General features: G+C 47.4%; 1 protein-coding gene across 3 annotated transcripts; it reads left to right on the top strand.

Annotated features, from left to right (window-relative positions):
- Window positions 1-13,899: 13,899 nt before the first annotated feature.
- Window positions 13,900-27,017, top strand: KCTD14 (potassium channel tetramerization domain containing 14). Of its 3 annotated transcripts, XM_040489464.1 has the most exons (3): window positions 20,348-20,460; window positions 23,080-23,364; window positions 26,130-27,017. In XM_040489464.1, exons 2-3 carry the CDS (start codon window positions 23,233-23,235, stop codon window positions 26,796-26,798), a joined length of 801 nt encoding a protein of 266 aa, XP_040345398.1. In that variant the 5' UTR covers window positions 20,348-20,460; window positions 23,080-23,232; the 3' UTR covers window positions 26,799-27,017. The 3 variants fall into 3 exon arrangements, 2 of the variants coding, with proteins under 2 accessions (XP_040345399.1, XP_040345398.1); XR_005794718.1 differs by lacking the exons at window positions 20,348-20,460; window positions 23,080-23,364 and adding an exon at window positions 13,900-14,085 and having other exon boundaries at window positions 26,130-26,238; XM_040489465.1 differs by lacking the exon at window positions 23,080-23,364 and having other exon boundaries at window positions 20,231-20,460.
- The last annotated feature ends 635 nt before the right edge of the window (window positions 27,018-27,652 follow it).

Raw genomic sequence — 27,652 nt, 5'->3', positions numbered from 1 at the left:
TTCCCTGTACAATCTTCCTGCTGTACACAAAATACCAGCCCCTCTCTAACTCAAATACCTTCAGTAATTCCTTGTGTTAGCTTCCAAAGGCCGCTGTCACAAATCACCACAAACTGAGTGGCTTAAAGCAACACAAACTTACTATCCCACAGTCCCAGAAGTCAGAAGTCCAAAATGGGTCTCACTGGCCTAAAATCAAGGTGTCAACAGGCTGTGTACTTTTTGGAGGCTCTGGGGGAGAATCTATTCTCTTGCCTTCTCCATATTCTAGGGGCTGCCTGCATTTCCGGGTTCGTGGCCCCTTCCTTCATCTCCAGAGCCAGCAAAGCATTCTCAGACTGCCATCTCTCTGTTTTCCCCTCTTCCAGTTACAAGAACTGCTGTCATCACATTATGCCTAGCTGGATAATCCAGGATAATCTTCCTATCTCAAGGCCCACTGATTAGCAATCTTAAATTTTTTTTTAAAGGTTTATTCATTTTTGAGAGACAGAGAGAGACAGAGCATGAGCAGGGGAGGGGTAGAGAGAGAGGGAGACACAGAATCCAAAGCAGGCTCCAGGCTCTGAGTTGTCAGCACTGAGCCCAACGCGGGGCTCGAACTCACGAACAGTGAGATCATGACCTGAGCTGAAGTGGAGGCTCAACCGACCGAGCTACCCAGGCGCAGAGAGAGAGAGAGAGAGAGAGAGAGAGAGAGAGAGAGAGAATCATAGGTTCCAAGTTCAGCGCAGAGCCTGACTTGGGGCTTGATCCTATGACTCTGGGATCATGACCTGAGCTGAAATCAACAGTTGGACCCTCAACCTCTTGAGCCACCCAAGAATATATAGAATATATTTAAGTATACATACATATCATATGTATTCTATATAGTAGGATATATCATTCCAATTTTTCTGATTTGCTGCATCTATATTTTATTTACGAATACGTAAACAGTAAATAAAAACTTACATGGGAATGAAAACACGAATTTAAGGAGCCGTGTGGGGGTGGTGAAAGCGTACTTCATGTTTATTAGGTCTTATTTCTCAGGCTGAGTCATGGGTACACGAATATTTTCATATTCATTCTCTAATATATTTGAATTCATTAAGTTCTTAAAAACAAAAACCAAAAAAAAAAAAAAAAAAAAAAAAAAGGAAAAAGTGGGAAATGTCTTTCAGGCAGAAGTAGCAGCTTGAGTAAAAGCCCAGACACTCAAAATAGCAAAAATACCGATGATTCCTCAAGACACGCCCCGCACCCTCCTAAACTCCGCCGTAACTTCCAAAGCCTTGCTCCTCCTCTTCCCGCCTCGCCCCTTTTGCCCGGGCTCCCCCTACCGCGGCTGACTTTTCTGACCAGATAGCCCACTCCTCTATCGGATAGACCCTCCTCCTCGCTGCGAGTGTACGCCTGTCCTCTGACCCTTCTCTCTACCGACTTGTGCCCTGCTGCAAAGAATGCTGGCTCCGAAGCGGCTGGGCGGGGCGCCGGCCGCTGCGGCTCCCGCCAGCAGGGGGCGCTGCGGGGCAGGCGAGGACCTCAGCTTCGCAGCAGGGATCCTGACCGCCTGCCAGCCAGCCGGGACTTGTCGCCAGCGGAAACACACACGAGTTTCCAGGCGATAATTGTCCGCCTCGTCTTAATAGAAAAGTGTTGGCCGACAGGGGAGAGAGTGGGAGGAAAATCTTCTCAGCGTTCCAGGATCCCACTCACAAGATAGGCGTCATTAAGGTTTTGGAGTTATTTATTAAAGGAGCTTGACTCAGCAGGTGAAAGCACGAAAGCGATTTCTTTTTTCCCTGCCACTGCCCTTTCGAACGGATTCTGTGGACTCTTGCTTCACTGTTGCCGGATGAAATCTCGGCCAAGTCCCCTAGCTTTTCTGAGTCTCTCGTTTATTGCTGGGTAGTCTTAAGTGCAGGCCTGAGTTACAGCAAAACTCTCCCGGTTCCGGCTACCTCTGGCTGGGACACCTGGTGGCTTGGGGGGGGCGGCCTCGCGCAGTTAGCTACTCCTGCTCCTCCCCAGGCTGCTTCTGGCTAGTTAGGGCCGGGTGGGGGAGGAGAAGGCACAGCCTGGGAGGTCACTGGCGCGTGGCAGATTCCATATGCTGACACTTTTTCTTAGGAGCACTTTGATGGGCTCCTTGGAGACCCACCCCACGCCCCGTTTAACAGCAACACCCCTAAGAAAAGCGGATGCCTCCTCCTTCAGGCTGATTACAACCCCTCGCTTCGGCATCCCTACTTACACCTCCATTCTCATTCTGCTGGGTTCCCCTTACCCCTAAATGAAAGTCCTCTTCCGCGGGGTCCTTTTCCATAAGGCCTACATTCTGCTCCTTTCTGTGGGGTCTGCAGGTGTTGCAAGAAACACAGCTGAAGTGCAGCCCCTTGCCAAGAGCCCCTCCGCTTGCCAGCTCTCACCAGATTCCAGATCCCAGAATCTCCCCCTCCAAGATTCCTCAAATACTTCTCCTGAAGCCTCTGTCTCCTAGTTTGAGGGGAAGGGAGGACAGCTTCTTCCGCTCTTTGGTGAGGAGTGGGTTGGTGGACAGGCAGGGTCTGACAATTCTCCAAACAGCATGTCCTCCCACGGTCCTGAGGGATTTAACTTGCTTACTGTGGCCAGGAGTGGGTGAGGACGTGGGTTTTAGCCCTGCCCTCCGTCCTTCGGAGTACTGCATATGTGGTCCAGCCTCTCAGTTTAGCGTCAGCAACTCTGCCAATGTTTCAGCCTTTGGGGCCTCCCCTGAAATTCTGAGGTGACTGGGAAAGCCTTTGTTTACATCTTATTAATTTCCAGAATTTACCGGAGAGCTGTGTCTCTAATCTCAGCCCAGAAAAGACCTCATCAGAAGATCTACCCAAAACACAAATCTGATGGTCAGTCCCCTGCAAAAAATCTTCACCCTCCAGCTGTTGCTGGAGGCATGCTGCATTTCAATTCCTAGGCTTTACGGATACTTCCCTAACCTTATGCTTTCTCTCATACCTTTGCCTTTCCTTCCACCAGGGGAGTTTTAGCTCCACTTCTCCATTTAGCTGACTCCTGTGGTTTTTGAAGACCAGAGTCAAAATGTCACCTCCTCCAGGAAGGCTTCCCTGACTGTGACACCCTCCATCATGTTTCCACTGGTCTTGTCACAAATAGTGTTTTTTTGTAATTGTCTCAATCTACACCTATCTCCTCACTCGATTCTGAGCTTTTTGAAGGCAAGGATGATATTTGTTTTGTTAAGTATGTTTACATTTTTTAAAGTTCATTTATTTATTTTGAGAGAGAGAGAGAGAAAGTGCATGTGTGTGTTCAAGTGGAAAAGGGGCAGTGAAAGAGGGCGAGAGAGAATCCCAAGCAACATGGGGCTAGATCTCACCAACCATAAGATCTTGACCTGAGCAGAAATCAAGAGTCCAACGCTCAAGCGACTGAGCCACCCAGAGTGGTGCCCAGAGTGTACTTACATTTTTATATGAAAAACAGCTTCCAAAAAGTCAAAATTACCCATAATCCCACCACTTCCTTTTGATATCATAGAAAAGACAAAGAGTCTCCTTTCTCCTGCCTGTCCTGCCAATCCTAACCTCCAGTGACAACCACTTTTAAGAGGGTGGTAGGATTCCTTCCTGTCTTTTCCTGGCATGTGGGCATGTGCACACGCACACATACACATACACACAATTGAATCCTTCTTACTGTACTTCTTGGTCTGCAATTTCCATTTTCACGTAACAGTCTATCGTGGGTATCTTTCCATGTTAGTGCGTATGATTTTATCTCATTCTCTTTTCTTCTTATTGTGTGTGTGTTTATATATACAACATAAAATTTGCCATTTAAACCATTTTTTAAATTTTTTATTTATTTTGAAGTGGGGAGAAGGGCAGGGAGAGAGACGGAGAGAGAGAATCCCAAGCAGCCTCTGCTGCCAGTGCAGAGCCTGATGCGGGGCTTGATCTCACAAACCGTGAGATCATGACGTGAGCTGGAGTCCCGAGTTGGACGATTAACTGACTGAGACATGCAGGCGCCCCAACCATGTTTAAGTATGCAATTTGGCAGCATCAATTACATTCGCAGTATTGTGCAACCATCAACCACTATCAATTCCCAAAACTTTTCAACACTTCAAACAGAAACTCTGTACCCATTAAGCAATAACTCACTGTCTTCTGCCACTATGACCCCTGCTAACCTCTAATCTCCTTTCTGTCTCTGTGAATGCTGCATTCTTTTCTAATGGCTGAATATTATTCCACAGTAGGAGACATCATCATTTATTTAACCGTTCTCTACTAATGGACGTTCAAGGTGTTCCCAATTTTTTGATAATACAAACCATGCTGCAAAAAAATCCCCACGCATAATACATGTGGGAATATTTTGTTCGAAGAAAGTCCCACGAGTGAGCTGCTGGAACATAAGGTATGCGCGTTTATTTTTTTAATTTTTTTTTCACGTTTATTTATTTTTGAGAGAGACAGAGCACGAATGGGAGAGGGGCAGACCGAGAAGGAGACAAAGAATCTGAAGCAGCTTCAGGCTCTGAGCTGTCAGCACAGAACCCGAAGCGGGGTTCGAACTCATGAACTGTGAGATCACGACCTCGGCCAAAGTCAGACACTTAACTGACTGAACCACCCAGGCACCCCAAGGTATGTGTGTTTAAAAGTCTAACAAATACTGGGGCGCCTGGGTGGCACAGTCGGTTAAGCGTCCGACTTCAGCCAGGTCACAATCTCGCGGTCCGTGAGTTCGAGCCCGCGTCAGGCTCTGGGCTGATGGCTCGGAGCCTGGAGCCTGTTTCCGATTCTGTGTCTCCCTCTCTCTCTGCCCCTCCCCCGTTCATGCTCTGTCTCTCTCTGTCCCAAAAATAAATAAACGTGTGAAAAAAAAATTTTTTTTTTTAAAAAGTCTAACAAATACTTACCACTCTTTGCATCAAAATTATCTTGAACCTGAAAGTTCTTAACTCCCATCCCCAGATATTCTGGTCTAATAAAGCTGAATTAGGGCCCCGCAACCTGAATGGCACACATGGCTGTGGGGCCTGAATCTGCTGCATTCCTGGGTCTCCAGCATCCAACCCCGAGCCTGCCCAAAGAGAGGGGGTTTCCTTCCAGGAACAACATCCTAAACTCCAGTGCCCCTACCTTGCCAAGGCTGCCCTGGTGAGTCATGAGGCACAGTGTGCTGGCCCCCACGATGACAAAGCCTCTAAGGGAAGCTGGATTGATGGATTGTGCATCTCCCAACCTGGAAGCCCTGAGTCACTCTCGTTTACCAGGTGGCTCCCAATTCCGTGATGGGTTAGCTCTGCCCTTTGTGGGAGGCAAACTCCAGCTCATTCAAATCAAGGCCTATCAAGGAAAAGCCTGCCTTATCTCCCTGGGGGAAATTATGACTCACGGCAGGAGTGGTGGGTGGAGGACAGAGAGCCACGGAGAGAAACAGAAAAGAGACCGAAACAAGGCTGAGTCTGTCTGAGGAAAATGAAAAGGTGAAGGAAAAGAGTAGAGAGGCAGAGTAAGTAGAGAGAAAAGAGGCAGAGAGAAAGAAGACCAGAGTCAGAGGGGAGACATAGAAAGGAGAAGTGGAGGGAGAAGGAGAAAACAAAAGGAAAGAGAAAATGAAGAAGAAAGGAAAAGAAAGAGAACACAGGAAAAAGAAAAGAGAATGAGGAGCAGGAGGTGGGTGAGTTCCTTAGCTGGTGTTTTGAATCAGTCCAGAAAAAATAAATGCTCCTGCTTCAGATCCCAGGTAGACACCGGTGAGGGAAGTGACCTGGCTTTGAGTCTCAGGCCCTGCCTGTAAACCAGCTCCAGTTTTCAGTCAACTCTGAACTTGGGGCAAAAACATACTCAGACGCAGCCACCCCACGTGTGCCTGGATGGGGGGCACAGACTTCTAAGCCATTTGGCAACAAGGAGTAAGATCCTCAAAAAAGTGCACGTCCCTTGCACAGTGTCTTAGATGTAAAGGAGGCTCGTTGCAGTGCTATTTATAGTAAAGGAGAAAAAAGACAGACAGAAGAAAGAAATGAATTGTGACTTAACAGATTTGTGATACATTCATACAACACAAAGCTGTGTAGTCATTACAAAGTCATTACAAAGGGTACTGCACAGCCCTTAACGAATTGGGGGATATCCTCATGATACTAGATGAAAAAAAATGAAGTGCATTCATGTTTAAGTTTTTTTAAATATTTATTTAGAGAGAGAAGACAGAGCATGAGCAGGACAGGGGCAGAGAGAGAGGGGACACAGAATCCGAAGCGGGCTCCAGACTCTGACCTGTCAGCACCAAGCCCGACACCAGGCTTGAACTGTGAACCCACGAACTGTGAGATCATGACCTGAACCGAAGTCAGACGCTTAGCCGACTGAGCCACCCAGGCGCCCCTAAGTGCATTCATGTTTAAATCAATCTTTGCAAGGTATGACTCTAATTTTATTAGTGGATACGTGTGTAATGAGGGTGGCAAACCTCTGCCCTGACTCAGACGCTTCTCAAAATTCCATTCAGTTCAACCTGTGCTAAGACGTAGTTATTTTTTTGACAATCTCAAGTCCAGACCCCACCCCTTCCCTGTTAGCTCCATGGGAAATTTCCCCAAGGGAAATTCCCATTAAAGTCTTGTGGGGTGGGAGGGAAGGTTCCTAGTCCCTGCTCTCACTAAAGAAGTCCAAGTGATTGCATTTGTAGTCTACCTGCTCCTGGTATAGCCAGGGGCCTGCCTATGAACATAGCGGCAGAAGCCATCACTTCTGCAGTGAAATCTTAGTCAGGCTCATGCCGCCAGGACCCCCTGAGCTCCTGGTCCTTGGCCTCAGTGAACACTGAAATTCCCCTGTTACTTGCCACCGGAAGCCCTGTCTGACACTCCTGCTGGGTTCGGCTGCCGGAAGTCTTCTGCTACCACTCCCCACGAGGTGTGCACAGCACCTCCCTTCCCTTGGGTTCAGGTGTCCTGGGGCTGCGTGGGAAGGAGTCCGTCAGCCGGAGGGTACACACTAGGGCAGGCAACCGGTGAGTGGGGAGCTGGATGGGATGCAGATCGTTCCTCTCTAGGGACCGAAGGAGGATGAGCAGACAGAGGTCCTGGGCAGAGGCCATGGGAGGTGCTCTTCTACAGAAGGCAGTAGTCAACTAGCCCCCACGTGTATCTGGGCTAGAGGCTGCTAGCATGCCCTAAAAAAGGGGGGTCTGGGGAGGAGTAGGGAGGATATCCAAGCTCTCGCTCAGACTGCACCAGGGAGAGGTGTTCAGGGCTTCAAGAGATGTCAGGGCAGGGGCGGGGGTGGTGGTTGCTGCCCACCAGGAGCAGGGACCTGAGGACTCAGGAGGTCTCGGGACTTGGGGCACTGCCCATGTTGCTGCTCACTTTGTTCTACCCTGTCTCTGCTTCGCAGGCTTCTGTCAGAAACTCTTAGATGAGAAGGGTCTCTGGGTGTGTTAGGGGAGTATCAAGGGAGTATTGGGGAACCCTGGGGCAGGAGTGGGTAGCAATGATTTTTTTAAAATTATTTTTGTTTATTTATTTATTTTTGAGAGAGAGAAAGAGACAGAGCATGCATGGGGGAGGGGGAGAGACAAGAGAGAGGGAGAGAGAGAATTCCAAGCAGGCTCCTTGCTGTCAGTGCAGAGCCTGACATGGGGCTCAAACTCACGAACCGTGAGATCATGACCTGAGCCGAAATCAAGAGTCAGACGCTTAACCAACTGAACCAGTGTAACCATTTCTAGTGCAAAACAAAACAAAACAAAACCAAAAATATTACTCAGCATCTCAGAAGCTCCCCTATCTTTGGGTGGCAATGATTTTATTTTATTTTATTATTTTTTTAATATTTATTTATTGAGAGAGAGAGAGAGAGAGTGCACAAGCAAGTGGGGGAGAGGGGCAGCAAGACAGAATCCCAAGCAGGATCCACGCTCAGCACAGAGCCCAATGTGGGGCTTGATCTCACAACTTCAAGATCACAACGGCAAGATCACAACCACACGATTACAACCTGAGCTGACATGAAGAATTGGAGGCTTAACTGAGCCACCCAGGCACCCCAGGGTGGCAATGATTTTCAAGAGGGAAGTGAGCAGGGTCTGAAGAGCAAAGGAAAAAGGAAGGAAAAGATCCTTCTCCAGTCTGGGCTGATGTGTGGTCCTGAGGACTCAGCAGAGAGCTTTGTTCACACCAGCTAGTGAACTGGCCTATGTGCAGATCTCAGACATACCACACACTTGGTGTCTTGGACCGGCCCTCAGAACTTTGTAAGCGGGTTTGTAGCCATAGGCAGCCCTGCAGAGAAAGGCAAAGAACAAGGTGTTTGCAGAGGCTCACAGATCAGACAGGGCTGGGCTGAAAGCATGAGGGCAAACAGGGAAGATGATCATTCCTGGCTGGGCTGGCAGGGTGTGTGCCCAACAGGGTCAGGGAATGGCCAGTCCCAGAGGAGTGGCCAAAATAGACACTATTTGCTCCCTGAAGTTTCTGTTTGTCCAGGAATGATTCACATGAGTTCTACTGATCAATTTTTTCTCCTCTTTTCTCACTGTGAGTAGCTGAGTAGGGCACAGAGAGGCACCATGGAACAAGCACCGCTGTAACATCAGGGAGACCTGTGTTCGAAGCCTGCTCTAGGCCATGTGACTTTGGAAAAGTCACATTCCCTCTCTGACCTAGGTTTCCTCATCGGCAAAATGGGACAACATGTACCTCCTAAGACTGTTGTGAAGAGAAAATGAGATCACCCATAATTGCATGGGCCAGGTACTTAATAAAGTTTCCTTTCCTCTGCTGCTTTGTCATTTAGCACAGATTCATTTGAGACCTAGTGTGTAGCAGGCAACTGTGCCAGGCACTGGGCAGAGAGTGGTGAACAAAACAGATATGGAAACTGGCTGCCCCCGTGGAGCTTAGAATCCAACGAGTGGGACAGACATGAAATAAACAAGCAAGCAAATACACACCATGAAGGGAAAGCACAGCGTGCTATGGAGAAGATTCTTGGTGAGACTTTAGGTAGAGTCCCCTTACCAATCAGTGCCTCTGTTTTATCTTCAGTCAGGTGTAGCTAAAAATGCCTAGCTCACAGAATTGTGAGGATGAGACCCAATCGTGTATAGAAAGTGCCCTGCATGGCGCCTGGCACATGGTGGATACCCAGTGAAGTCAGTTCCCTTCCTGTCCCAGGTCGTGATTAATTGTCAAGTGATAGCAGAGACAATGCACACACACGCACACACGCACACACACACACAGAGTCAAGAACACCTACAGGCAGGACACACCCAGGCTCACTCAAGCTACATATTTGTGGAGAGTTTAATAATGACACTCTTTATAAAGGCATGGCAGCATCAAGGAATAGAGCATCCCCTAGGGCTATTAATAGGAGGGGGGGCTGCAGAGAGCGAGGAAGAGAACAATTACCAGAACCCAAGAGAATAGCTGGGTGGACTCGGCACCTGACAGGAGCTGGGACCTTCAGAACAAGGGAGTAGCTGACTTATAGGAGCTGGGCAGGGAGGGAGCCGAGGGAATAAGCACTCTGACCTCAGCCTCCCCTTATCCTCTGATATCCTGGTAGGCCCCCCATGGGACAAGCAAAGATGAAAGCCAGAGGCAGGGAGGCTGTGTAGATGTAACCCCTGAAGATCGGCCTCCAGGGTAGAGAGCGGAGGAAGGGTGAAATAGATCTGTAGAAACAAATGGCAAAGATAAAGCACAGGGTCCATATCCACTAGATATATACGTGGATATAAGTGATAGATATATCTTTATAATATAAGTGACAGATATATCCGATGTAAAATGGCCTAAGTCAAAAGGGAATACCTTTGGTACCTAATTGGACATTCCAGGGATAGGGCCATAGGAATAGTTTGATCAGTGCTCAAATGATAGCTAGAAACAAGTTTGTTATCATCTCTCAATTCTACTTTCCTTCATATGTCAACTTCATTCTCAAGATACATGTAGTGGCAATATGGTGGCAGTAAAGGAGGGGTTGGTCCCCAGAGGACAACCAGTCCTTTGCAAGAAAGGATGGTGAGTAGAAGCCAGGTGGAAATGTTACACATCTCCACTACAGTTTATGTCTGAGTGCTTACCTTCCATAAACTCAGGTGACAGGGATTGGTATTACATGCTTCACTATGGCCATTTGGGGGAATGTGGATCACTCAGGGCCCTTCAGTCCTACCTCTGCGTTGAAGGGACCTGAAGATTGCCTAGCCCAGGGACCTTATTTTACAGGTAGCAAAACTGAGTCCCAGTGAGAAGAAGGGCATTGCACAAGACCATGTAAGTGATGTCAAGACCAGGACTTAAACCCAGGTCACATGATCTGTCCTCTATAGGACTTGTTTCTGTTTTGTTTTGTTTTTTAAGTTTTATTTTATTTATTTAAGTAATCTCTACATCCAACCTGGGGCTCAAACTCACAGCCCTAATATCAAGAGTCCACACCCCCCACCAACTGAGCCAGCCAGGTGCCCCTACAGGACTTGTTCTTTAAAAAAGAAGCAAGAAATACCCCTAGAGAATGTTTGGAGAAAGGAAGGAAGGAAAGAATGAAAGAAGGAAGTAAGGTGAGAGGGGACAGAAGACAGATATATATATTATAAGAAATTAAGACAGTATGAAAGAATATACAATGAAAAGTAATTTTCCTCCCGTGGATGACTCCTGCTCTTCTCTCCAGAGGTAATGATGGTCAAGTCTCCTGTATGTCCTTCTGGAAATTATCAGTGCAAATGCAGAAGTGTGTATACGTATAATATATTATCATTGTATTACTATTTTGAAGACCTTTCTATATTACTGCATAGAGGTCTGCATCATTTTTTGTAGTGCATGTAGAGTAATCTAGAATATGGATGTATTCTAATTTATTCAACTAGTCCCCAAGTGATGGACATTTAGGATGTTTCTATTCTAGTCTTTTTCTTCTATAAACAATGCTGCAGGGGCGCCTGGGTGGCTCAGTCGGTTAAGCGTCTGACTTCAGCTCAGGTCATGATCTCACAGTCCATGGGTTCGAGCCCTGCGTCGGGCTCTGAGCTGTCAGCACAGAGCCTGGAGCCTGCTTCGGATTCTGTGTCTCCCTCTCTCTCTGACTGTCCCCTGCTCATGCTCTGTCTCTCTCTGTCTCAAAAATAAATAAAAACATTTAAAAAATTTTTATAAACAATGCTGCAAAGAACATCTTTGTACACACATAGTGTCAACACCTGTGCTCTAGAGGCTAACTCTAAGAGTGGAAATGACACCCTTTAAAGAGTTCATCCTGACATCACTTTCACCAGAAGGAACCAGGAGTGATAATGTTAGAAGGGATCTTAAGCATCATCAACCCTAGTTGTCCACTTTGCATTATGTGAATGAGGAAACGGAAGTCTTGGGTATGACAGGGACCTGCTGGTAAATTCAGGCTAGACCACTATGGGTTCTAAAAGAGGCTATGGAGGAAAGAGGGAGGGGTTGGGAGTCAGGCAGTGCTGGCTCTGTGCCCTGGCCTGGCAGGGCAGGGAGTGATCAACACAACAGGCTCTGGAGCCAGGCTCTGGATTTGATCTGAACGTAGAAAAACAGCCTTTCTAAATTTCAATTTCCTCACTTGGAAAATGGAGATGATTTCAGTCTTCCCTTAGTCTTCCTTACAGAGTTGCCATGAAGATAAGTGAGATAATGCGTATGAAACAAAGTTTACCTTTTATTACCATCTCCCACTCTGGGTATCTCGATGCCTGCCCCTTGCAAGGGGCATCATTGCAAGGGTTAAAAGGCCCATGAATTGGTGAACTATGGGCACACTTGGCCTCCAGCCATGCTCCGTGTCCCTGCAGTCAAGGCCAAGCTGAGCAAATTCTAACATCTACCCAGAAGCTCTGGCTGCCTCCTCCCTCCAGAGAGGAGCTTGGGTCTGGGGTAAGTCAGAGGGAGGGCTTCAAATGGAAGCCCAGCTATGCTTCCTCCCTATACCGGTCTCCAGGGATGGGCAGTGCCTGCCCTGTGCCTGGCATTGACTGTACATTGACTCCTGGAAACCCTGTAGGAGCATCACAACGCCCATTTTTGAGGTGAAGAAAGTGAGGCTCCCAGAGTTAAGGAGACTTGCTTCTTTTTTTTTAAGTTTACCTATTTATTTATTTTGAGAGAGAGAGAGAGAGCAGGAGAGGGGCAGAGAGAAAGAAGAGAGAGAGAATCCGAAATAGATCCAAGCTCCATGCTGAGCCCAACTTGGGGCTCGATCTCATGATCCGAACCATGAGATCATCTCACGACCATGAGATCATGACCTGAGCCAAAATCAAGAGTCAGACACTTAACGGACTGAACCACCCAGGCATCCCAAGGAGGCTTGCTTCTAAATAAAATTCCCCAGGCAGAGCTGGGGGGGGGGGGGGCCCCACTCCCTAGGGGGATGGGATCAACGTTGATTGACTATGTAGTTGATTCATTGAGGCACTACTTTGGGGTTTATAATGTGGCCTTTGCATTGACAGGCTGTCTTAGCCAAAGGTGATTAAAAAGGGACACCCCTCTTTACTCCTGTCTGACCTCCTTCTTTTAGTTCCTCCTCTAACTCAGCACCTCCCTCCTGCCCCAGGGGCTCAGGGACCTGTGAACCCTTCACTACACACCGTCCTTCCCCTCACCCTTCAGACCTCACCCCAGGAAGACTTCACTGCCCTTGCTCCCCCCTAATAAGCTCCCTATGATCTGTATGCTCTCATGATTCTTTGGTCTTTCCCCTCAGAGCACTGATCACCCTGCGTAATCAGATACTTCTTTGTGTGGTTCTTTATCAGTCTATGTCCCTGCTGACAGTGAGCCCCTGCAGCTGGCTCTTGTCCTCTGGTTCACTACTCTTTTCCCAGTGCCTGGCACCATGATCAACACACAGTAGGCGCTCAGGTACCTGTGTCCTTCCTCTCTGAAAGGGAATAGCTCTACCTGCTACCAGTGTTGTTCTGAAGATTAAATAGGACAAAGCTCTCCAAGGTGCCTGGCCCAAAGTCGGGCCGGCCTGACCCAGCCCTGGACCATTCTCTAAGGACCTGCATATTTCTCAAGTGGGTGTGGAGCAGAGGGAAGGGAAGAGGGTCCTCATGGGTTGGCAGGGGTCTCCCCCTGCTGCCGGGCCCACAAAGGGCGCCTTGTGTGGAACTGGTGGCAGGATGCCTTGTGGGACAGCTGGGCCCAGGGCTGCCAGACCTGGGCTGGGCTGGGCTGGGCACTTGGCCACAGGCAACCCTCTAAGGACCCTTTCATCTGAGTCCCAGCTGCCACTTGGCTGGCTGGCTCAAAGCCCGGCCGCCTGGAGAGGAGAGGGGCTGGCAGCTTTGTCTCAGGAAGAACAAAGAGAGGGATGAGTGGGAGGAGGGCAGAGGGAAGCAGTGCTTGCTCTTGGAATCAGGCCAAAGGGAAACAAGATCCAGTCATAGGCAACACCAAGGGGCTGTTTGAATTCTTTTGTTGCCATAGCATCAAACAAGACAGGATTGCAAAAAGCATCTCAGGCAACATCCCAACACCCACCATGTTATAATGGAGAATGAAGTCCCAGAGGGAAGCAGAGACCTGCCGAAGGTGACACACGAATGGCAGAACCAGAACTAGAGCCCTGATCTCTTGTCTCCCAGGGATGGAGGAATCTGAAAGAGCCGCTTCGTCTCTGAGATCCTCAGGGTCCTCATACTTAAAGTGTAGGGAATGCTAGTTCCAATTTTGAATGGTGAGGGTCAAATGTACTAATGGATATAAAAGGAAGATGAGGTCCATTTGAGTTGGGACTTGAAAATTGTTTTCCAGAGAGCTATGGGGAAAGGTATTCTGAACAGCATAAATAAAGGCAGGAAGGCATTGACTTGCTGGTTGTATTTCAGGGAAGCCCGGACTGGGGAAGAAACAGGAAATGAAGCGAAAAGCCCAGGCTGCTTGGTCATGTGAGAAGTGCCCACTGTCTCCCTGAGTGTCTAGCCCTCCTTTCTGGGGTAATGACCCTTCAGAACTCAGCTTCCCCATGGAATCGCTCTGGCTCATGCATCTGATCAGCCTGCAGGGACAAGTTGAACCATGCAAGGGTGAGTGGGCACAGGGGCTGTGCAGAGCCTGTGGGAGGCTCTCCAGCCAGACGCGGTGGGCAGGGAAGCTTGCCTTGAGGAGATCACAGCAGCCTCCCCGTGCTCGATCCCATTTGCAGAATCCTAATGTTCAAGGTATATACTATGCCCAGTGACTTAGTCCATTTGGGCTGTTATACCCAAAATGCCATAAACTTCGTGGCTGTTAAACAACAAACATTTCTTTTTCATAGTTCTGAAGGTTAGGAAGTACAAGATCACGGTGCTGGTAGATTTGGTGTCTGGTGAGAGCTCACTTCCTGGTTCATAGACAGCTGTCTTCTCATTGTGTCCTCAAATGGTAGTAGGAAGACTCTCTGGGGGTCTTTTTTATTTTTTTAAATTTTTATTATAATTTATTTATTTTTCAATGTTTATTGTTGAGAGAGACAGAGAGAGACAGAGCATGAATGGGGGAGGGGCAGAGAGAGAGGGAGACACAGAATCTGAAGCAGGCTCCAGGCTCTGAGCTGTCAGCACAGAGCCCAACATGGGGCTCGAACTCATGAACCATGAGATCATGACCTGAGCCGAAGTCAGATGCTTAACCGCTTAACCGACTGAGCCATCCAGGTGCCCCCCCTTTAAGGATTTTTATGGTTTTATTTATTTTTTTTAATTAATTTTTTTTAACATTTTATTTATTTTTGAGACAGGGAGAGACAGAGCATGAACAGGGGAGGGTCAGAGAGAGGGAGACACAGAATCTGAAACAGGCTCCAGGCTCTGAGCTGGCAGCACAGAGCCCGACGCGGGGCTTGAACTCACGGACCGTGAGATCATGACCTGAGCCAAAGTCGGCCGCTTAACCGACTGAGCCACCCAGGCACCCCGATTTTTATGGTTTTAGATCTCACGTTGGTCTTCCATCCATTTTGAGTTTTTTGCCTATGGTGTAAGAATGTGGTTGAGTTTCATTCTTTTGCATGTAGCTGTCCAGTGTTCCCAACGCCATTTGTTAAAGAGACTCTTTTTCCCATTTTGTATTCATTCTTCCTTTGTTGAAGATTAATTGATCATATAATTGTGGGTTTGTTTCTGAGTTTTCTATTCGGTTCCAAGATCTGCCTCATTCTTGTTAATAGGTATATAGTATTCCAAGACATTGACAAATAAAAAATCATGGTTTATTCAACCATACCTCTAAATTTCTAATTGTTGCCACCACAAACAAAACAGTGATAAACGTATTTGTTCATATTCTTACAGAGCAGTTTTTATTTCTATTGGATAGTTTCTCAAAAGTGGGACTATTGGATCAAATGGTGGGCACCTCTTTCCAATCAGCAAAGCTTAAGGAACTTTTTCCCTGTATCCTTACCACCTCTGGCATATTGTTATTCTTCTTAATATTTGCCAAAATGACAGATTAGAAATACCACAGCATTGCTCCTTGATTGCATTTTCTCAACCCCTACTAAATTTTGGTAACTTTAGTTATTTTATTTTTAATTTTTAGAAGTTCTATTTGGCTTTTCTCAAATCTGCTTGGGTAATTTTTTAATTTTTATTTTAGAAATAGAGACAGAGAGCCAGTAGGGGCAGAGGGAAGGGAGCGAGAGAGAGAGAGAGAGAGAGAGAGAGAGAGTATCTTAAGCAGGCCCCATGCTCAGCAAAGAGCCCCTGACACGGGCTTCATCCCACGACCCTGAGATCATGAGATTCGGATGCTCAACCAACTGGGACACCCAGGTACCCCCAAATCTGCCTTGATCGTATCTTTTTTTTAAGTTTATTTTGAGAGAAAGAGAGAGGCAGGGAGAGAGGGAGAGAGATAATCTCAAGCAGTCTCCATGCTGTCAATGCAGAGCCGGATGAGGGGCTCAAACTCTTATGAACTGTGAGACCACGACCTGAGGTGAAATCAAGAGTCAGACGCTTAGCCAACTCTTGACAGCACCGAAGTGCCCCTTTGATTATAAATTTTTGCTCTTCACTCATCTTTTAGATAACACTTATATTTATTTAAGTCCATTAAACATTTATTGTATTTTTTGTTTATTTTTTTATTTTGTGTGTGTGTGTGTGTGTGTGAGACAGAGAGAGAGAGAGAGAGAGAGAGAGAGAGAGAGAGAGAGAGAAAGGATACCAAGCAGACTCCACACCCAATGTAGAGCCTGATTCTGGGCTCGAACTCACGACCATGAGGTCATGACCTGAGCTGAAACAGAGTTGGATGCCCAACCAACTGAGCCACCCAGGTGGCTCATAGCCCATTAAACACTTATTTTATATTTTATATCCTATTACCTCAATATCTGAGGTGCTTGTGAATCTGTTGACTCTTGCTCATGGCTCTTTATTTACTTCTGTAGTTTGAGGCTTTAGACTGTGAGTGTGTATTTGTTGGACTGTGTGGGTTCTTTCAAGCTTGGTGTGACTGTGGACTTTCCTCCAGGATGGGTTTTCATTTTCTTTGTCAGGCATCCGAGGGCTTTACCATTCCAGGTCCATTTAAATTAAATTCCTCGCTGATATTGCTGCTTTTGACCATTAAACAAGTGAATATTTGGGCCCCAGATCCATTTGAGCTTTAGCCTATAATCAGACCTTTTCGGGGAAGACTTTTCCCTCCCCAGAACCAGGGAATGAAGCAGGTACAGCATTCTTCTTTGAGTGGAGAATTGTTTTATAATTTACCCTTTTATAGTCTCTGATCTGACATTCTACCCTGTGAGTATCCCAGTCTTTGTCTCCTACTTTCTCTCCTTAAAATACAGGCATACCTCTTTTTTATTGCACTTCACTTTATTGTGCTTCACAGATACTGCGTGGTTTTTTTGTTGTTGTTTTTTTTTTACAAACTGAACATTTGTGGCAATCCTGCCTCAAGCAAGTGTGTCAGCGCCATTTTTCCAACAACATTCACTCACTTTGTGTCTCTCTGTCATATTCTTGCAATATTTCACTTTTACACTATGACTATATTTGCTATAGTGGTCTGTGATCAGTGATCTTTGATGTTCCTACTGTAATTGTCTTGGGGTGCCATGAACCATGCCCATCTAAGATGGCACATTTAATCAATAAATGTTGTGTGTGTTCTGAGTGCTCCACTGACCAGCCATTCCCCCCCTTCTCTCCCTCTCCTTGGGCCTCCCGATTCCCTGAGACACAACAGCATTGAAATTAGGCCAGTGAATAACCCTATACTGGCCTCTAGTTGTTCAGGTCAAAGGAAGAATTACACATTTCTCACTTTATTTATTTTTAATGTTTTTTATTTATTCTTGAGAGAGAGACAGAGACAGAGACAGAGTGTGAGCAGGGGAGGGTCAGAGAGAGAGAGAGAGAGAATCTGAAGCAGGCTCCAGGCTCTGAGCTGTCAGCAAAGGGCCCGATGCAGGGTTCGAACTCACGAACCGTGAGATCATGACCCGAGCCGAAGTCGGCTGCTTTACTGACTGAGCCACCCAGGTGCCCCACACATTTCTCACTTTAAATCAAAGCTAGAAATGATTAAGTTTCACGAAGAAACTTGTCGAAAACTGAGACAGGCCAAAAGCTAGGTTTCTTACACCCAACAGCCAAGGTGTGTATACCAAGAAAAATTTCTTGAAGGAACTTAAAAGTGCTATTCCAGTGAACACACGAATGGTATGAAAGGAAACAGACTTATTGCAAGGTGGGGAAAGTTTGGGTGGTCTGGATAGAAATCAAACCAGCCACAACATTCCCTCACACCAAAGCCTAATCCAGAGCAAGGCCCTAACTCTCTTCAATTCTACAAAGGCTGAGAGAGGTGAGGAAGCTGCGGAAGAAAAGTCTGAAGCTAGCAGAGGCGGGTTCCTGAGGTTTAAGTTCTCAAGCCCCAGGTTAGGAGTAGAAATTACTTAAAAATTAAAAAAAATCTTTTAAAATTTTTTTCAAAAAAAAAAGAAAGGAAATAAATACATTTCATAAGGCTATAGCTGCCATAGAGAGTGATTCCTCTGATGGATCTGGGCAAAGTCATTTGAAAACCTTTTGGAAAGGATTCACCCTTCTAGATGCCATGAAGAACATTCATGATTCATAGGAAGAGGTCACAATTTCAACATGAACAGGAGTTTAGATGTTGATTCCAGGGGCGCCTGGGTGGCTCAGTCGGTTGGGTGTCTGGCTTCAGCTCAGGTCATGATCTCAAGGTCTGTGAGTTCGAGCCCCACATCAGGCTCTGTGCTGATAGCTCGGAGCCTGGAGCCTGCTTCGGATTCTGTGTCTCCCTCTCTCTCTGCCTCTCCCCAACTCGTGCTCTCTCTTTCAAAAATAAATAAAACTTGGGGAAAAAAAAAAAGTTGATTCCAGCCCTCATAGGTAAATTTGAGGGATTCAAGACCTCCGTGGAGGAAAGTAACTGCAGATCTGGTGGAAACCACAAAAGAACTAGAATTAGAAGTAGAGCTTGAGGGTGTGCCCGACTTGCTGTAATCTCAGGATAAAACTTGAATGGATGAGGAGTTACTTCTTGTGGATGAGCAACGCAGTTCGTTTCTCGAGGTGGAATCTACTGCTGGTGAAGATGCTGTGAAGATTGTTGAAATGACAACGACAAATGTAGAAAATTATATAAACTTAGTTGTTAAAACAGCTACAGGGTTGGAGCGGATTGATTCCAATTCTGAAAAAAGTTCTGAGGGTAAAATGCTATTGAACAGCATTGCATGCTACAGAGAAATCATTCATGAAAGGAAGGGTCAATGGATATGGCAACTTCATTGTTGTTTTATTTTAAGACATTGCCAAAACCACGCCAGGCTTCAGCAACCACCACCCAGACCAGTCAGCAGCCATCAGTATTGGGGCAAGACCTTCCACCAACACAAAGATTATGAACTCTGTACTGTTTCCCATAGTGGTTGTATGTTAGTCAGTCTTTTTTACTTTATTTTTTAGAACAGTTTTAGATGTGCAGAGAAACTGAGAAGAAGCACACTCAGTTTCCTCTATTTTTTTTTAAGCTTCTATTTTTAAGTAATCTCTACACCCAACATGGGGCTCAAATCTACAGGCCCAAGATCAAGAGTTGCATGCTCTACGGACTGAGCCAGCCAGGCATCCCTTCCCCTATTCTTAACATACTTCATTTGTATGGTACACTTGTTACTGTTAATGAGCCAACACTGATACACTATTATTAACTAAAGCCAATGGCTTATTCATATTTCCTCAGTTTTTACCTAATGTCTATTTTCTTTTCCAGGATGCCATCTAGAATTCCACATTACATTACATTTAGTTGCCATGTTTCTTGGTTGTGACAATTTCTCAGATTTTCCTTGTTTTTAATGACAATTCTTGTTTTGAGAATTATTGGTCAGGTATATCATGGGATGCCCCTCTATCGGAATTTTTTTAAGTTTATTTCTTTATTTTGAGAGAGAGAGAGAGAGCAAGCAGGGCGGGGCAGAGAGAGGGAGAGAGACAATCCCAGGCACTGTTAGTGCAGAGCCTGATGTGAAGCTCTAACCCACCAGCTGTGAGATCATGACCTGAGCCTAAGTCGGTGCTTAACCGACTGAGCTACCCAAGTGCCTCAGAATTTGTTTGATGTTTTGTTTTGTTTTGTTTTGTTTCATGATTAGATTGGGATTATGGGGTTGAGCAGACGATCACAGAGATAAAGTGCTATTTCCATCACATCACATCAAGTGTACTTACTGTCATCAAAATATGAGTCTTGATGTTGACCTTGATTACCTGGCTGAAATAGGGTTTATCAGTTTTCTCTTTTTTTCCTTTGCACACTATCCTCTTTGGAAGAAAGTCACTATGCATGCACAGACCATACTTCAGGAGTGAGGAGTTACGCCCCGGCTCCTTAGGGGTTTGTTTTAACAAGCAAAATAACTCACACAACAGTTATTTTAGCTCTTTTCATCGTTGGTCATGCTTTGCACTTTTAGCAGCTGACCTGAAGTGGATAAATATCCCACACTGGCCACCAGTATCTCTTGGAGCCCACTTTCGTCGTTTGTAAAATAGGTGTTGTTTATCCTTCACCACCGTAGGATTGTAGAGAGTAGAAAGTCTCCTGCTGTCAATGTCAGTTCCCTCCGCTTCCGCCGTTTGGCTGTCTGGGAAGCCCCTCCCAGAGAGGGTCAGTGACCAGACTAGGGACTCACGGCAAGCCTGTCGGAGCCCAAGTCAACCCCCGGCTCTAACCACACCCTGGACGCACTTTGCCCCACCTGGGGGGCGTGGAGCAAAGGTGCACTTCCGCCAGCCAGCCACAAGTACCTGGCACGTGGCAGGGCTGGGCGCCCAGCCGCCTGCGGGAACGGGAAGATGAGCCTTCCCTCGGGGCCCCGCTCCCTGCGGCTCCACCGGGCCTCGCCCCCCGCGGGCCCGCCGGTGGTGAGTGCGCAGCAGGGGCGGGTGGGAGGGCGGCTTATTCCCCTGTCCCCGCGCCTCTGCCTTCTTTCGCTCCTTCCAGTGACCCCCCGTGCGCCCCTTTGTCGGGGTCTGAGTTCCCTTGCTTCTGGCGGGCCTCTGGCTCGCGCTCTTCTCTTCTAGCTGGTTCTGGCTTTGATCGCTCTCCTTAGGCGCAAGGTGCCCCGTCCCCTTCCGGCTCAGTCCAGCCGCTCCTCTTTGACCTCTTTCCTGAGTGGGTGCTTTTGTTGGTCTTCTGTGCTCAGTCTTTGTTTTTGGCTGTTTTCTGCGTGTCTCCTCTTGGTCTCCAGGCTCGTCCTAGTGCACCCTTCTTCCTTTGCCCTTCTCCTCCCGTGTTTGGGAGCAGACGACCCAACTAAAGGCGGCCTTACCCAGCACATCCCCATCCTCTCCAGCCTGCCCCTGCCCACTGGCTGGATCTTGAGTCCTCCAGCTTGCCTGCCTCCTCCCAGGGCTTGGTTGAGGGGAGTTTGCTGGGGAGGAGAAGGGGTGGGGGTGGGATCAGGAAAAGGCCCAGCGCACTTCAGGAGCAGAACATTGTAATTTCCGGTGGCTAGGTGCCATCCTGAAAACTTGTAGGAAGACAAAGCAGATCCAGCAGTGGGGAGACTGTGGCTCTTTCCCATAGGGCAATGGTGACATCACTGTGGTTGACACAGTCACCAGCTCAGTGGTAGGGCCGCCCTAGGTGCTCAATAAATGTCTGCATGAATTACTGAGCAAGAGGGGGAGCCAGCACGGGGCATGATGCCAGGTAGGGAAAGATTGGCTTTTATCAGAATACCAGGCACTCTTATAAATCAGTGCAGCAGGTAAGCTCCAGTCAATTGAACAGCCATTTATCGAGCATCCTGGTGTGCTGAGCCCTGTAACAGGTACTGGTGACATAAAGATGAATCTGGGATAGTCAGCTCTTAGGAACCTTGCAGCTTAATTGGGAATACAGATGAACGAATGGAATTATAAGAGTTAACTACCATGACGACAGAAGTACAGGGCCCTGTAGGATCACAAGGAGACAACCCATCTAGAAAGATTCCTGGAGCAATTAACTTGAAGGATGAGTGGGCTAAGTAAAGGGAATGTGGGCGGCAAATGAGTGAAATCTTGGGGGCCATGGGGACCAGCCTGTTCTGGATGGGTGGGGGAGAGAGGTTCTGGTAGCTGATTGCCACGGCTGCAAAGGGCCTTGTAAACCTCATGAAAGAGTCTAGAGTTTATCTGGAAGGGAATGCAAGGTTACCCAAGGGTTTGTTTTATTTATTTTTTACTTTTTAATTTTTTATTAGAAAGAAAGAGCAGAGGAGAGGGGCAGAGAGAGAGAGAGAGAGAGAGAGAGAGAGAGAGAGAGAATGTCGAGCAGGCTCCACGCTGAGCATGGAACCTGTCTCAGAGCTGGATCCCACGGACCCTGGGATCATGACCTGAGGCTAAATCAAGACTCTGATGTTCAACGGATTGAGTCACCCAGGTGCCCCTCACCCAAGTGTTTAATGCAGATTAACCAGATCAGATTTGCATTTCAGAAAAATTGCTCTGGTGCTAGAGATTAGATTGGGGGAGGGCAATCAAGAGGGCAGAGGGCCGGGGAATTGACCAGGATTTAGAATCACCAGGACTTGGTTACTGATTATTTGTCTGGGAAGAGATTAAGGACTGGAGCAGACTGCTAGATTACAACCTGGATTTCTGGCTCAGATGATTGAGATGGGGGACAATGGAAAAGGTCAAGGTTGTGGAGTGGGGAGAGATTTGAGGGACTTGAGGGACATGTGAATGGAGATGTCCCTCCATTGACTCTACTAAGGGTGACCTTAGGAAATGTATGAATGTTTGGCAGGGGGTTTTGCAGGTGTGTAGGGACCCTTTAGACTACAACTGGGTGAAAGCTAGGTCTGATTCGTCCCAGTGCCCTTAGGGAGGGCCAGCTCTGGAGCAAGGGCTCCTAAAGACTGGCTTTAGGAGACAGGCTGAGCCTGAGACAGTCTTTCTTACCCGGGAATGCTCCTTCAGGGTGATTGGTAGAAAAGGTGGGGCAGAGGGGCCACAAAAAATGGGCAGATGGTCCAGAAGAGGGGCGGAAAAGAAGTCTTTATCTGCTAGAAACATACTGTAGTATTTGTGGATGAGGTAGGAGGTCTTGGATTTCCAAAGAAACTGGGAGAGTTTGGGGAAAAAAGGAGGGAAACAAGGGACAGAACTAAGAAGTTCGGGAACAAGACCAAGGTCTTATTTGGTAAACAAATGGGGCTGAGGATATCAGGGCAGGAAGCTGTTTTGTGAAGCATCTGGAAATGAGCTTCAGAAACAACATTTGAAGTGATTGGACTTATTAGACTTTCAGAGCTGGAGAGGCTTAGAGTTCTCTTCGTCCATTTTGCCTCCCTATTTCATAGATGACTAGGCTTAGGCCTACAGAAGAAAGTGAGCTGCCCCAGGCACATCGCTAATTACTGGCAGCAGTGGGACTGGATGTCGGGAGGAGTAGGACACCCATTCTGTACTGGAGTCAGACTTACAGGGGTTTGATTGCAGCTCTGACTTCACTTCCCAGCTATGTGACCCATCTTTCTGACCTCATAGGGGGACCTCCAGAGCACCTGTGAGCTTTCAGTGGTACAGGAGTGATGATGAAGCACATGGATCCATTCAAGGGTTAAAGTCTGCAACTTTGCGTTTAACTGCCTGCTTCACAGAGCCACCTCAGGGTTAACCAAACATCCTTGCCAAGGGGCCATGAGGTTTATGGGAGAAAGAGGAAGTCACAGGTTCTGGGTTTATTTTTCTCCTGGCTGTATTGTTTGGCTGCTGTCAGAATGCATCCACTCCGTCTCCCTTCTCCACTCCAGCCGGCAAAGCTGTCCCCTGGTAAGAGCTGTTGCCATGGCAACTCAGTTCTTCCCCCATTAGTTTGGCTGCCTCTGGCTCTCTTTAGTCCAGTACTTTAATCTTAGGGGTAGAGCCCACAGACAAGTTGAGGATGAAGTCACACCTACATGAGAACCAAGGACATTCCTGAATCCTGTCACTACTCCTGGCTCCGCAAAGACCTGTGGCACAATCTCTGGGTGGAAATGCAGCTTTCCCTCTGACGCTGCACCCATCTTTTCTGCGGCTGCAGCATCACACCGCCTAGGAAACCTTCCCTGACAACCTCCAGCGCACATCCACGCGGAGAGCCTTTGAGTCTCCCCTCTCAGCACCTGCACATTTCAGCAGTCTGTTTCCCTCTCTCCTCTGTGAACTCCTCGAGGGCAGGGACTGTGTCCTATTCATCTGCTCAGGAGGAGGCTTGAATGTAAGAGGTCCTCTCTACCTTTTTTTATTTTTTTAAGCTTATTTATTTATTTTGAGAGACAGCACAAGCAGGGGAGGAACAGAGAGAGGCTGAGAGAGAGAATCCCAAGCAGGCTGGGCACTGTCAACACAGAGCCCAATGTGGGGCTCGAACGCATGAACCATGAGATCATAACCTGAGCTGAAATCAAGACTTGGTTGCTCAACAGACTGAGCCACCCAGGGCCCCCTCTACCTTTTTCGAATGACTGAGTAATTAAGGGAGTGAAGAGTGGAGGTATTTAAAGGTTGAACACTAATTGATGTAATGACTAAGAGCACATGCTTTGGGGTAAATTGGCCCTGAGTTTAAGTTCTGAGATCATCACCTAATAGCAAGTTGATTTAGGCAATTTGCTTCAGCTCCTTAATTCTTAGTTTCTTCATCTGTAAAATGGGGATTTAATGCATTCTTCACAGGAGCACTGTGAAGACTGAGTTAGGAATTGAATGTAAAGCACTTTGCACAGTCACTAGACTATGAGGGGAGAGACTGTCCTGCTTGTTCCTCACTGTGCACCAGGTATCTGGCACATCCGTATTTTAGTGACCAAGTGTGTGAATTTAATTTTATTATTTTTTTACGTTTATTTATTTATTTTGAGAGAGAGAGAGAGAAGGAGGGAGGGGCAGAGAGAGGGAGAGAGAGACAATCCCAAGCACCATCACAATCCCAGACTCAGAGCTCAGACTCACAAACCGTGAGATCATGACCTGAGCCAAAATCAAGAGTTGGATGCTTTACTGACTGAGCCATCCAGGAGCCCTGTACTTTATTATTATTATTATTTTTAAATTTTTTTAACGTTTTTTTTTTAATTTATTTTTGAGACAGAGAGAGACAGAGCATGAACGGGGGAGGAGCAGAGAGAGAGAGGGAGACACAGAATCGGAAGCAGGCTCCAGGCTCCGAGCCATCAGCCCAGAGCCCGATGCGGGGCTCGAACTCACGGACCATGAGATCGTGACCTGAGCTGAAGTCAGACGTTTAACCGACTGAGCCACCCAGGCGCCCCTTTATTATTATTTTTAATGTTTACTTATTTTTGAGAGAGAGAACGCACATATCTGTGTGTGCATACACGTGAGGGCATGCGCCAGTGGGGGAGGGGCAGAGAGGGGGGACAGGGGATCCGAGCTGTGAGCACAGAGCCCGATGTGGGGCTTAAACCCATGAACCGTGAGATCATGACCTGAGCCGAAGTTGGAGGCTTAACCAACTGAGCGACCCAGGTGCACTGAGTGAATGAATTTTAAATAAGCAGAGTTATTCAGGAAGCTGGTTTGTAAGGATAACAATTAGTCTATCACCTCACATATAATAATCTGGTATTTTTGTTAGGTCTGTTGGCAGCACTTAGTATTCCCTAAACGCATCCTGACTCTGTCTGTTTCCACGTCCCCCTCTGCTTGCCTGTGGGCATCCCGAGGCAGGTACCATGTGCATCTTAACCACATCCTTAGTGCTCATCTCAAGGTTTGGCATTGAGAAGAGGCCTCTAAAAATTCCATTGACCAGCTAAACCTAACTTCCATTGACACCACACTTTACAGTTTATGAGGCAATTTTATAGCCATTGTATCCAGTGTTACTGACCTTTTCAGCACCAAGAATATTCCTGTTATTTAACCCCCACCGGCCCACATTCTGAAACACATCTATCAAACAAATTCCCTTAGTTAATTAATCAAAGTCATGCCAACCGCTAATAGGAACTTCTGACCTACATTAAATAAGATTTTATATTCCCTGGGTGGCGCCTGGGTGGCTCAGTCTGTTGAGTGTTGACTCTTGATTTCAGCTCAGGTCATGGGAACGAGCCCTGCGTTGGGCTCCGTGCTGAGCATGGAGCCTGCTTGGGATTCTCTTTCTCTCCCACTGCCCCTCTCCCTCACTCGTGAACTCTCTCTAAAATAAATAAATAAAAGAATTTGTATCCCCAACGCCCACCATGGGGTGTGGACATGTAGTAAGTACCCAAGAAATGCTTCCTGTGTGCAATGAATACATGTATGGTTTCTTAGCCTCTCTGAGGCTAGATCTTAGATCTGAGCATCCCACCTTGGGAACTTCTGACTTCACAACACCTCCATATCCCCATTTTAGAAATGAGGAAATGGGCCCAGGGAGGAAAAAAGCCTTGCCCAAGGCCACAGACTTTGTGAGCATTGTCACTGGGACTTGCTTCCCTAGCAGCGTCTTGGACTAATATCCTTTAGTATTCTGTCAATGAAAATAAGCCACGAGCTCCCTGGAGGTGGCGCTGTTGGTTTCACTCAGCCTCTTGTGCCCTCAGGTATCTCCCGTCGTGGAGCTTAACGTAGGAGGCGAGTTGTACACCACCACCGTGAGCACCCTGAGAAAAGTCCCGGGCTCAAAGCTGGCAGAGATGTTCTCCAGCTCCACTAAGGCCTGCCTGGATGCAGAAGGCCGCTTCTTCATCGATCGCCCCGGCACCTATTTCGGACCCGTCCTGGACTACCTGCGCAGCGAGCAGCTGCCCACACAGCACATCCCGGAGGTGTACCGTGAGGCGCAGTTTTACGAAATCAAGCCTTTGGTCAAGCTCTTGGAGGACACGCCGCAGATCTTTGGTGAGCAGGTGGCTCGGAAGCAGTTCCTGCTGCGGGTGCCCGCCTACAGCGAGAACCTGGAGCTCATGGTGCGCTTGGCACGCGCCGAGGCCGTGGCGGCACGCAGTTCCACAGTGCTGGTGTGCGTGGTGCGCACTGAAGAAGACGCAGCCCAGTGCGCAGAGGCCCTGCGTGTCTTCGACTTTGAAAAGAAGTCGGTTGTCAAGTTTGGACCTTGGAAGGCATCCCCGCAGGTCAAGGACCTCCTGGACTGCGTGAAGATGGACATTGCAGCCCAGGGGTACCAGGTATACTATGAACACTACTCCGAGAGAACATTACGGGCCAAGTATTTCAATTACTTTTATACATTCCTCTTCATCTGGTGGTGATCCCCAGGGGCCAGGGGCAGAGGCAGTGTGTTATGGGTTCTGGCGGGACTTAGGAAATTGAAAGTTGCCTTCAAAAGCCATCTTCCAGGGGAGCCTCGGTGGCACGGTCGCTAAGCATCGGACTTGAGCTCAGGTCATGATCTCACAGTCCATGAGTTTCAAGCCCCACTTCGGGCTCTGTGTTGACAGCTCAGAGCCTGGAGCCTGCTCCAGATTCTGTGTCTCCCTCTCTTTTTGCCCCTCCCCTGCTGGTGCTCTCTCTCTCTCTCTCTCTCTCTCTCTCTCTCTCAAAAATAAATAAACATTAAAAAAAAGTTTTCAAAAAGCCATCTTCCTTTAATTTCATAAACAAACATCAAACAGTTTCTAAGGTGGTCTAGGAGGCTTGCCCCCTAATAATTGCCTATCCCCCTGCTGAGAATTTTGTGCTCACTGCAACTGACTCCACTGTGCTTGCCTCGTGAGGTGCAGCTGCTTCCTCTTTAAAGCCTCACCTACCTGCCAGACGTTTCCAGTCAAGTCCAGAACAAGGCTGAGGTGAGTTGGAATGTTTCGACAATGCTTTGGCTGGAGATGTGGGATGATAACAGGAAAATAACAGGATACCACTGACCTAGATAATATGATCTGAAAATACAATCTACTCAGCCTCAGCTTGTGGTCTAATCCTCTAGCCCTGTTATGTGCCTTCACGAGGAAGATGCCAAGTTCATACCTATGGTAGACGTCACTCAGATCTCCCTTTTCCAAATGCTGTGTTGACTACTGCAGCTTCACAGCTGTTTTCTCTAGAGCAGTGATTCTCAAAAGTGTGGTCCCTAGACTAGCAGCATCAGCAATACCTGGGAGCTTCT

This window comes from Herpailurus yagouaroundi, unplaced genomic scaffold (genome assembly GCF_014898765.1).
Source record: "Herpailurus yagouaroundi ecotype Mexico unplaced genomic scaffold, PumYag 180, whole genome shotgun sequence".
NCBI lineage: Eukaryota > Metazoa > Chordata > Mammalia > Carnivora > Felidae > Herpailurus > Herpailurus yagouaroundi.
Note: the sequence above shows the minus strand (reverse complement) of the source record. Positions and strands in the feature narration are given on the sequence as shown.